General features: G+C 33.0%; 1 protein-coding gene across 8 annotated transcripts in view; it reads right to left on the bottom strand.

Moving 5' to 3' along the window:
* The window catches only part of GRIA4 (glutamate ionotropic receptor AMPA type subunit 4), a 478,367-nt gene that overhangs the window by 285,971 nt on the left and 179,499 nt on the right, over window positions 1-12,897 (bottom strand). For all 8 annotated transcript variants that reach the window (XR_006355680.1, XM_043995887.1, XM_043995886.1 and 5 more), the window contains exon 4: window positions 11,187-11,426. Coding sequence is in view for 7 of the 8 variants with exons in the window: in XM_043995887.1 (XP_043851822.1) it covers window positions 11,187-11,426 (240 nt within the window). In the remaining variant the exon portion in view is untranslated. The remainder of the gene's footprint in view (window positions 1-11,186; window positions 11,427-12,897) is intronic.

Raw genomic sequence — 12,897 nt, 5'->3', positions numbered from 1 at the left:
GGAGATTATTAAATTGTTTTAAAAGGTATTGTATGAAAAGGTTACGCATGTTTCCTTCAATCCATGCCTGTAATGCAGGTGGTTGTGCCATATCTCTATCATCTCTATCTCTCTCTATCTTTATCATCCTTATCTCATATCTTTCTAGAGGAAATACAATGCATCAATTAAATTTCCTTTTAGAGTCCTTTAAGTTTTAACTCTTGCTAAGTGAATTTATCTGTATAGTATATTTTTGTGTGATTGTGTCCATTTTAGAACACTGTAAACCTTTAGAATATATATGTTCTTTTACTATTTCCCTAATCTTCTTTGGAAACAGACCAAGTAGTGATATTGCTGGGTCAATGACTTTAATGACTCTTTGTGCATAATTCCAGATTGCTCTCCACAACAGCTAGATCAGTTCACAATTCCACTAACAATGAATGTGTCCCAGTTTTTCTACATTCTCTCCAACATTTGTCACTTTTCCCTACTATCATTTTATTCAATATGGTAGATATAAAATGATATCTCAAGGTTGTTTTAAGATGCATTTCTGAAATTAATAATGATTTAGAGCATTTTTATATGACTATAAATTATTATTATTTCTTCATTGGAAAATGCATGTTCACATCCTTTTACCATTTATCAATTGGGAAATGACTTGTATTCTTATAGATTTGACAAAGTTCCTTATATATATTTTAGATATGAGATCTTTATCTGAGAAATTGTCTACAAAATCCCTGCCCCTCCCCCCACCCATTTTCTGCTTTCCTTCTGATCTTGGCTATATTTGGTTTATTTGTACAAAACCTTTTTAATTTAATATAATCAAATTATCCATTTTATAACTAATTTTCTCTCTATCTCTTGTTTATTCTTAAATTGTTCACCTATCCATGAATCTAAGTAATATATTCCATGTTCTTCTAATTATCTTATAAAATATTTCTTTATATCTAGGTCATGTATCCATTTTTACCTCATCTTGGTAAATGGTGTGAAATATTGGTTCATACTCACCCATTGGTATAGTTTCTGCTATACAAATTTCCAGTTTTCCCAATAATTTTTTAACCAAATAATGAATTCTTATCCCCAAATCTTGTCTTTACCTTTGTAAAATACAAGATTATTATATTTGATACTGTAAATTGAATATCTACTCTGTTCCAATGATCTATTTTTCTATTTCTTTGACAGTACCAGATAGTTTTGATAATTACTGCCTTATAATATGGTTTAAGATCTGGTACTGTTAAACCTCATTCCTTTATACTCCCCCCCCCCCAACTACGTACTTTGAAATTCTTGACTTTTTGTTTTTCTAAATGAATTTTGTTATTATTTTTTCTAATTTAGTAAAATAATTTTTGTTAATTTAATTGGGATGGCATTGAATATATAAATTAGTTTGAGTAAAATTGTCATTTTTACTATATTGACAAAAATATAATATAGATTTATTTCAAAAGACTGTCTTTAAGTATAATAAATGTGTTGAACCAACAATTTCACAAAACAGAGCTATCTTACCTTTGTTAACAAGATACAAATGACTATATTGACAAAGGGAGATGAAATAAAAACGACTGACATATACATTTTTGGATGGTGCCAATGTATGATTTTTTTCTTGACTGTGTGTTCATATGTACATGCATTAATGTGTTTAAAAAAACAACAGCTGAGTTTCCCTCTCTCATCCAAGCTGCACGTGTAGGGCATGCAGGGGATATTTATAGGCTTGGCCCCAGTGTGATCCCAAGGGAACTTTGACCTGCTCAGTTTCTGAGTGAAATTGAGTTTCTGACATTAGCTGGTATTCCCATCCTTAAGTAAACTGGCATCAGCCACTCCCCCCCCTCCCCATTCTCCTCTTGAAAATAAAAGAGAGAAGAGAGCAATGGAAGAGAGCAAAAGAAAAAAAAATGAAAGAATGACAAATAATGAGGAGAGTTTTGAATGTTAAATGTTGGATTAAGTATATGCTTCAAAGGGGAAAAAAACATTCTCTATAATAGATATATATGGTTTTATGCAGGACTTGGAATTCAGATGAACTGAATTTAAATCCTGTCTTAGACATCTACTAGCTGTGCAACTCTGAGAAAATTATTTAACCTTTCTCAACTTTAGTTTCCAAATCTTTAAAATGGGGGCAATAAGTCACTTTTCAGGTGAAATAGCATGTTTAAAGTTATTTGTAAACTTTAAAGTGCTATATCTATACTATCTATTGTCATCATTAGGATTATAATTATCATTCTTTTTATACAATCCTCTCTTGTCCTACAAGGTATATGGAAATACTCATTTTATCTGGTGTTTGTTAAGTTTGGAATTTTAAAAATGAAAAACAAAAAGAAAAAAATGATAGTGGAAAGAGTATATAGCATTAGAAGTCAAGGAGATCTGCATTGCTAGGAGAGCTTTTACAATAATAACTCTGTGATCTTAGAAAGTGACTTTAACAGTCTAGGTCTCAATTTCCTGGTCTGAAAGAAAAAGTGACTTAGACTAAATGATACTAAGGGTTAGGGCAGCTAGGTGGCACAGTGTTTGATAAAGTGCTGGCCCCGGATTCAGGAGGACCTGAGTTCAAATATGGCCTCAGACACTTGACACTTAATAGCTGTGTGACCTTGGGTAAGTCACTTAACCCTTACTGCCCTGAAATATATATATATATATGTATGTATATGTGTGTGTCTATAGATATACATACATATAGATAGATAGATAGACACACACACACACACATACTAAGTGCTAATGTCCTATGCAGAGCAAACATTTTATGTTATTTTCTGTTTTTATTTCAAAACTGAATAGGAAATTGACAGAATATAGTGATTTCTAATTCTATGATTCTTATATATTAGTTAATTCTGATTTGTTAGCTAAATGAGGCAGAATAACTAAAATGCTTTGAATGTCACACAACTAGAAATGTACCTAGATGCTGATACAATTCATTAAGCCTTAGTACTGTCATAATTATGTAATGGTTTGATTATTTTGTTGTTGTTATATGAGTGATAAAACTGAAAGTTTTTGATGTAAAGCTAAAGGAATTTATTATCTCATTGATTTTTCTAGAGTATTTATTTTTATCAATGTGTTTGCAAAGATTTAAGGTATTAGTAATGAAAAAAAATCCTTTTTATCTAAGTCAGTGTTCAAATCTGTCTCAAATCAGAACTGGCATAAATGTATTTCTCTCTAATACCTGCTCAGGATTAATACAGAAAGAAATGAATGGTTTTCCCTTAGCTTTGAGAGGGCAACATGCCTTCACATAAAGCATTCTGTGATATTGAATCCCTAGGGACATGCTATAGGTAGAAAAAGATTAAAAAGGTCTGGGGAATAATCTACCTCAGGGAAGCTTTCAGTGGCCTCCTATTCTAAAAAAGGAAAGAAAAGTACTGAGAAGTTGATACATGCAGCCCTTATCCACTAGAGATTTGCAGATTGCTATGATTTTAACCTGGCATCTTTACAAATAAACATCAAAACCTTAAAATAAACTTTAAAAAGTAGTAACTACATAACAAATCTTTTATGTGACCACTATTCTCTCTTGGTAATATTGTGCTAGTATATTTCTTTCAGTTCAGTAGGTCATTTCCTTACCACCATGAAAATCAATGGTTCCAATAATATTCCAGGTATCTCATAGGGATTTTAAAAACTGGCTCAAACAAATAAAAAGTACTAAAGTGCCAATAATTGCTTTGTTGAAATCCTGGTAAAATATCACAATTTATCTATGATCATAGGTACACTATACCTTCAAATATCTCTCTTTTTCCCTGAAGACAAGAGCAAGGCAAAAATAATGGGAAACATCCAAAGAGATCAGTAATTCTGTTACTACCTTTCAGTATAATCTTAACTATGTCTCTCGGGACTATGCCCATTCCACCTCCTCCCAATATTTGAGCCAATGACATCATATTAAAACAACAGAACATAAATGTTGCTCTTCTAAAAACACATTACAAGTGGGCATAGAAGCAATATATAGTCATAATGGAAGTAAGCTGGAATTGCTGAAGTTATCTTTCTTCTAAAAGATCATCTGAAACAATCTTCACTTCTCTTTCTGACAATTTCACTTCTCATCTTAGAAGAAATAAAGAGAATTTCTATTTGATTCTAACATAAAGAAAGGATCTATTGATAAAGTTGGAATGATGGGGGGTAGCTAGGTGGCACAGTGAATAGAGCACCAGCACTGGATTCAGGAGGACCTGAGTTCAAATCTGGCCTCAGACACTTGACACTTATTAGCTGTGTGACCCTGGGCAAGTCACTTAACCCTTATTGCCCACCCCACCCCCAAAAGTTGGAATGATGGGAACCTTGGGAGAGAGTCATCTTATTATTCTAGTGTTCATGATAAGATGAGAATATGAAAAAAGTAATACATTTATTTTAGATATTAGGGTCAATGTTTAGGGAAATTACATGTCTGATTCCAATACTTTAAAATGGACGATGTTTTAAGAAGGCTAGGAGGCTCTCAATAATTCTACCCATATGATTTTTAATGACCTTCATGAGGAATAAGAGTGGAAGAAATCTAAAATTCTTCATTGGAACTCTAAGATGATCTCTATCTTGACCCACAAAATATGAATTAGGCTTTTAACATGAAATATTTGAATGGGAAGGTTGGAAAGTAAAATTCCTAAGTTATATAACAAGTTGCAGAAGCTTTTCCAAGGATGAAAATATAAAGACAGACTCAACCCATGAAGAAGGTATGGCTACCGTTGGAGGTATAATCATCACAGTCAACTTAACTTAAGGAGAAAATAAAATAGAATATTCCACAAGCTTTAATGGAGAGGCCAGGCAAAGTCAGAAGTTTTCAGGAAGAATATGTAGATGTATTAATGAGCAGCAGTTCAGATTTTATGAACTGCCATGATAAATTGATATTCTGACCAACTCAAACTTCTGATTATTAGAGATACTTAGATGTGTGGCAGAAAGGACATTAATAATATCTCTGACTTTATTATTTGTTGATGCATGTGCTTAGCTCAGGGCCTGGAATTTAATAATGTTTTATGAATGACTGCCTGGACTCCTCACTGCTTATAGTCAATTATAACTACAATTAGTTCAATTTTTTGAGGATCATTAGCCAAAAAATGGAAACAGGGTAATATTCAGATTTTCAAAAGGGAAGAAAAAGTTGGATTTTTTTCAATATAGACCAGTCAGCTTGATGACTAATTTCATGAAAATTCCTTCCTTCTACAAAATTCATTCATTTTACAACCATTTATCTAGCACCCACTTTGTGGAGAATATATATTAGGAAAGGAGAGAGATATATTTAGACAATATAGATACTCCTCACATTCTAGAATGGATTAAATACATACTTGTGAAGTGAAGTAAAATAAAGTAAAGGTTTATAATAAAAGGTAACTAAGAATAAGTCAGACCAGACTAGCTAGACTTTTTTTCACATTGTTACTAGATTGGTAAATCAGCAGAATGTTGTCTATATTTTATCTAAATTTTAATAAGGTGGTTAAAATAACTTTTGGTATTTTTACTGAAAAGGTAGACAAATGTGTGATGAATGATAATATGATGAGTTGGATTATTACTTGTTTGAACTATCATACCCCAAACCGCTGATTAATAGATCTATGACTACATGAAGGGATCGAGGGGATGGGTCTCTAATGATGAATTATAGAAATTTATTTTTGTTCCAGTTCTGTTAAACATTTTTATCAATGGTTTGGATAAGATTGCAGAAGCTGTATTTTCTTTCTTTCTTTTTTTTTTTTTTTAGTGAGGCAATTGGGGTTAAGTGACTTGCCCAGGGTCACACAGGTAGTAAGTGTTAAGTGTCTGAGGCCGGATTTGAACTCAGGTCCTCCTGACTCCAGGGCCGGTGCTCTATCCATTGCGCCACCTAGCTGCCCTCAGAAGCTGTATTTTCTTCAAATTTTTAGATGATACAAAGCAGGGTAGGATAGTGAACACGTGTTAAAAATCAGAATTTAGACAGGTCTAGATATGTTGAGATAATGAACTGAACTTAACATGATGAGATTTAATGGTGATGACTGTAATGCTTTCAACTAGTTTTTTTTTTCTTAATTTTCAAATCAAGGGTAGTATAGGATATCAGATATCTGGCTTAACTGCAATTCATGAGAAGTCCTGGAGTTTTCATTGACAGCTAATTCAGTAGGCATTTAAATGTGATGTGGATGCCCCAAAAGATAAATGTTTAAAGATAACTGTTGAACACAAAAAAAGATAGAAAATTGCCTCATTATTCTCTTACATCTGGAGATTTGAGGGTTAGTTTTGGGACCTACTTTGTAAGAAGTTCATTGACAAACAAGACATTTTCAAAAAGTATGAAAAAGATAATGAGGAAATAGAAAACTGAGTCGCATGAGGACCACCTGAAGAAAGTAGATAGCCTGGAGAGGAGCAGATATGGAGAAGATATGATTTTCAAATATTTTCAAATATTTGAAGTGTTATATTGTGAAGATGGTTGAAATTTATTCTGGGTTAAAATTTTTTTTAAATCTTAAAAAGTAAAAAAAATTAAAAAATTATAAAAAATTTTAAAAAGAAATTTATTCTGAGTATCTCCAGAAGTAAGAAATAGAACTATGGGGCAGATGGGGTAATTTATATGAAGGCTGATTTGGGTTAAATATAAGGAAGCTTTATTAACTGAACAGGTCCATAAGTGGAATGAAATGTCTAATGAGATGATCAGATAACCATATATTTGTATAGTTAAGCAATGTCTGGATGAGTGTTGTCAAGGATAGTGTAAAAAGGACAGAGGACATACATAGGATAGAGTGGAATGCTATAGTCTAATATTCAGAATAACATAACTGAGGTAGTAGAAAAGAGTAAAAGAAATGGTTCTTACTGTGACTAGTTATCACCATTGACCATATCTCCCTCCTACTGCAGGCTGATAGCAAATTTGTGAAGTAAATACTTACCTTAAATTACTCCAGGAAAAGGGGAAAATATACTGAAGAATAAAGGGAGAAAAAGATGGGAAAAGTAATATAATGTATGGCTAAAAAGAAAGGTAAATAAAGACTCTGAATGGATTTGAATGGACTCAGAAAAATTCAATGAAGGTAAATTCATTTAAAAAAAATCAAAATTAAACCCAAAACTAAACTCCTTTTTGTCCATACAACTTCAAGTACTGGTTATATGCCTAACAAAATATTAAGTTGGTAGTATATGTTTACAATACTATGTCAGAATATAATCACTTAGGGGACAAGAATCTATTCTAAAATAATCCATTTTTGTCATTTTTGGAACTTTTGTGCCATTAACAAAAATGGGTCATACTTCAAGACAAAGGAAAAATCTTGCATCTCTGCAATTCTATACACACACACCCCCTTTGGCATTGTTAATATATAATTTTATAATATTTCTTGAAATGGTATAGTAAAAAGATTGATATGAACTCTCCAGTATTATCATTAGTTTCTCAAACACTAAAGCACATTAAAAGTTGAAGTTCTGAGAAAATTACAATAAGACATATTATGAATGTGAAACAGTGCTTATCATGGGCATAAGGTCAACATCTTAGAACTTATGAAACTTAGAAAATGCCAACAGAGATCTCCAGAATATTAAAATCAACAAGTTCATAGCTCCTCAGGTCATAACTTCACCCATTGTACTGGCAACTACGGCAATAGTGAGAAACAAACCAATTACAAATACCCAACAGTATGGGAAAAGAAAACAATAGTATAATTTATTTAAAGCATCTTTCAAATCCAAAACAACAGTACAGATAGTATGTGGTTAAATTCAATCTTGAGGCAGTAAGAGCAGGGAGGAGAATGGGGCAATCTTCATGGCATTTTAAAAATGTTATTAGAAAGTCAAATAGATTAAAGTTTCTGTAAAAAAACCCAAATATAAGCAAAAAACTGCATCCTCCTTAAAATATTTTAATATTAAAACAATCATGGATCATAGTAGATGCTTAATAAATGTTCATTGATTGACTCAGACCAGATGATTCTAATTGAATTCAGAAATTCGGGTGCTAAAGAAACCTTATAAACCATTATTAAATATTTCCATTTTTGCTTTGTTTTATGTTGTTGTTTTGTCTATGTCCTATACCAATGCTTTCCATTAGTAAAGGAAATAACCTGGTGAGGATATTTACTCTATCAATGCAGTTTAGTTACTGTTATGCAACTTAGAGTCTTAGAAAGCTTCCTAAGCCACTGATAGGTAAATTTACTTGCCCATAGTTACACAGCAAATATGTAAAAGGATTTAAAGACTGTGAGGCCAGGTCTCTGTTCACTATGAAGTGTATCTCTAATAATTTTATACATTGAATATATTTTATATAGCATATGATATATAACATGTAATTACAAATTTTCATATATATACATTGATAATATGTAATTATTGCATGAAAAAATACTCTCCCAAAAGAGCTAATATTCTTCTCAAGATTACATAGAAAAGTTATTTTAGTCATTTTAGTTTTCCTCAGCTGACAGCATATGACTGAAGAAAGTACTAAAAATTTAACTTTAAACTGAAATATACTATTATAACTGAAGCAGACATGGATATTTAAATATTAATCTTTATGCATTGAATATAATTTGGTAAAAAAACTTGAATTATATATACTGATGATGTTGTATAAGTTACAAAAGGCTGCAGTAGCTAAAGAGTTAAAAGTGTGGCTCACCCAGGGCAATTGAGAAGCACTGAGTCTACTTGTGAGTGTATTATAACATATAATAGATAAGGTATTATTAACAAAGAAGAACCAGGTTTTAAAAAGTCATTGAGGATAAAGCACTGGCCCTGGATTCAGGAGTACCGGAGTTCAAATTTGGCCTCAGACACTTGACACTTACTAGCTGTGTGACCCTGGGCAAGTCACTTAACCCCCATTGCCACACAAAAAAAAGTCACTGAAGAAAAGTGTGATAAAAAGAAGAGTTTAATGTGGCAAGCACAGAAATTATCAATGGATAACCTGTTTTCTCTATTGGTATTCTTATGACATTAATGGAGACTGAGGAAGACCCCAATATCCCCTCTGATGAATTTATGGGAGGATATGAACAAAAACTATACAGCATGGGGAGGTAATAATGGATTGTAATCTGCTAAATCAGAGGGAATATTCACATTGATGAAATCAAAGATCCATTTAAGTATATTAGAATATTCTAAGGTTTTCTAAGTATTGTATGTGAATACTATTTTTAAATGGCTTGTTTTGAGGAAAGCTATTAGCCTTACAAAGTAATTTATGGAACAAACTAAACTTTTTGTAATGCCAAGGTCTACATAAGAGATAAGGGGAGAGGAGCAGCTAGGTGGCACAGTGCATAAAGCACCAGCCCTGGATTCAGGAGGACCCTAGTTCAAATTTGGCCTCAGATACTTGACACTTACTAGTTGTCTGACCCTCGGCAAGTCACTTAACCCTCATTGCCCCACCAAAAAAAAAAAAAAGAAAAGGAAAAAAAAAGAGAGAGAAAGAGATAAAGAGAATTATGTACCCAGAGATAATAATTTAATCTATGGGAGCTGGTGAAGTCACCAAGTGAGAGATCTCATCAGGTGGAATCATTATTATTTATTATGATATTAATAAATATATATTTGTTGAAGGAATGCACTGCATTAAAAATAAGGAATGGGTCACTCAGACACTTCTATGAGTCCAGAACGATGTACAATTAAACTGAACTTAAATAGGACAGAAAGGCTGATTTTCATTGGTTAATCAGTATTTTTCTTTAACACAACACACTTGTCAACCTGAAGCCTACTTATCAAAGTGGACAGAAATGAACAAAATTACAAAATTCTGTAGCATAGGATACTTAATAAGAAAGTTTTAGGTTTTTACGAAATGACGAAGCCTCCCATACCATGTCCCTATTTTTCTAAATGAGACTTGCTGCAGATTACAACATTGTGAAGCTTGAAAAGATAACTTGCTATGCAGGCTGTTATAAATTTATGTGCAAAGCCCACCCTTGGTATGACATTGTCTACTGGACCATGTTGTCTCCATCTAACTAAGCACATGAATTTTAATTAAGGATAAAATAGTATGACTGTTTTTTTTTATCCTGAAAAATGTCTTGAACATAGAGAATCTTGTTTTTCATTTTTTAAAGGAAGTACTTATCTTTAAACTTATTTATTTGGGAATGTGTTATGCTTGCTTGCTAATTGAAATGATGGTTATACAAGGAATATTCTCAAGATGTTTTCTGCTTCAAATTTAATTCTGAATTCCCACTTTCTTACTCCAGCTTCATATTGATAAATATACTTCAAAGAAAAATCAACCTTAAGTGTGGATTATCCTGACATCTACACCATGATCCTATTATTTCAGCACTATTTATTTCTAATCACTAGATAAGTGAAATATGGAAATCTGGGGACTAATTAAGTTATGGATTAATATGGAAAAAACACATATATCAAAGCCAGAACATCAACTTTTCTATCACTGCAACACTAGTTTGACTTTTGGCTGAATTTTCCAGCATGGAGGGCAGGTGCTATCACTAATCTCTGCTACCTGCAAAGCAAAGATAAAAAGTAAGATGGGAAAAAGTACAGGAGACTTACCATCCAATCTCCTCTGTCATTGGCATGACCTTTCAATTACTCAGTTGTTATATTTGAAACTTACTGCTATATACTGTACTCTCTATATTTTTTTCAATATGTTTCAGATTCAGAAGAAAATCAGTGTGATAAGTTTGGGGAAAACATTTATTTCATGACTATACAAAAATGTTATCTCAGGAGTAAATGGAAATATTTTCAGAGTTATCTTAGGTTTGTTAAAGTTCCAAGCACTTAGTTTTTTTAGAAAAGATAGACTGAATTTGAAACATGTTCACTTAAAGAATTTCTCCTTAGTGTTAAGAAGAAACTGCTCAAAATATAATTTCAAACAAACAAACAAAATGAAAACAAAATGAAAACATTTTATGAAAGGCTGTTTTCAGTCCTTCAAAGCTTTCAAGGCCTTTTGTTCAGCCATGATACAGGGAGCGCAGAAAAACAGAAATGCCATTTCAGTTTGACATTTAGAATTCTGCTGATAAAGAAACTGGATTAAGACTTACCCCTATCTGTGTCATACAGGAAAACAAAACAGTTCCATTCATAGTGATCCAACAAACTCAAGAGCGCTCCTCGAAGAGAAGGTCTCAGTTGCAGCACAAACTGACTCTCCCCTTCCGTAGGGAAACTTGGTGTGATGAGGGAGATGTGTAAGGCGCTGCAGAATGAGGTCAAAGTATGTACTGACCTCTTGTCATAGAGTCCAAAAATGGCAAAAACTCCTCGAGAATACTGGGAACAAACTGAAACAAAGGGGGAAAATACAGTTAGCATATGTTCTAAAATTGCTCATTATAGTGCTAAAAAATTATGGAAATGTCAGTCACATCATGGTAAAGTAAAATTACAATGTAACTAAAGAAATCTCAATCTTTGTATGGATCTACTTGGGGCAATCAAAGGACACAACCTTAAAAACTGTAATTTTTATTTTAAATGCCCTATCTTCCTTCTTTTGGCTCTCATTGCTTATTCAACTCTTTTGTCTTTAGTCTTTATCATGAAATCACATTATCACAGCCTTCCAACAATCAACCAATCAGCCTGTTCTTAACACCATGGAAATGCTAGGAGGAAAATAAAAGAAGATATGCTCATTCTCCCTAAGGAGCTTAAAACAGCTGAAGAAAAGACTAATACAATGAAAATATTAGAGCATTAATAAATGCTTTTTGACTTTGACTAGCTAACAAACTATAGAAATCTCTAACATCCAAATCCTATAGAAGGTATAAAATTATAATATTTACTTATTAAAATGAAAGAGTCTAGACACAACTTAGTTATTGTTACTGTAATTTATATTGTTCTTGCTCATCCTTCATTTTCAAAGAGAACCAATGAGATCATGATGGGTGATGTTTTGACTTGTGCATGAATTATAATTAAGTAAGGCAGATGTCAGGTGAACAAAGTTGTCAGCCTCATTCTTTCAGAGTCATCTAAGTCCAGTAGCAAGACATAATTCAAGATGATTGGCAATGGTCTAGGATACAGTGGATGACCTTGGTATCCGCGATGCCTGGCTGGCTCCGGTTGACTTCATGGATTCTGGAACGAATTGTTTTCATCAACTCATTCAACTAGGGGAAGTCTTCACATACTTGAAGTAGACATCCCCTCAACTCACTGATGGGTTTGAGGCCTGTTGGTAACCCTCAACCTGGTTTAGCCCATCTACTGAGATGCTTTTACCAAAGTGTGGCTGCTAGGCATGCTACAATTCTTGGAGCCACAGGTGAGAGTTGGGGGGACAGGTGCACACCAAAGGTGGATGAGCTGCCCTGAAAAGGGCTTGGCAAGCTCCCACACCAGAGGTACTAGTCCTCCCTGAACATTCCCATACTTGTAGTAGAAAATTTGCTAGATCAGCACAGATGACTGGATTTGAGTCCTTGATCTGCTATTCAATTACTGTATAACCTTGAAGAGGTTACTTCTATTTGGTCCTTAGTTTCCTTCTCTGTAAGATGATGGGGATGGACTAGATAATCTCTATGGGTTCTTTCAACTCTAACATTTTATGATTCTATTACTTGATTATGATTTTAATTTGAATTTTCTATTTAAATGAATTACCCTTCCTCTTAGGCAGTATATACGACCTCTCTCTGATTCTGAAATTTGATTTACTATTGAACATAAATTCTTAATGGCCTTGCAGTGGCAACACTATTTTAAAAAGGTTTTCATTTTGCTGGTGGAGCTGGCAGT

This window comes from Dromiciops gliroides, chromosome 3, assembly GCF_019393635.1.
Source record: "Dromiciops gliroides isolate mDroGli1 chromosome 3, mDroGli1.pri, whole genome shotgun sequence".
Taxonomy (NCBI): Eukaryota; Metazoa; Chordata; class Mammalia; order Microbiotheria; family Microbiotheriidae; genus Dromiciops; species Dromiciops gliroides.
Note: the sequence above shows the minus strand (reverse complement) of the source record. Positions and strands in the feature narration are given on the sequence as shown.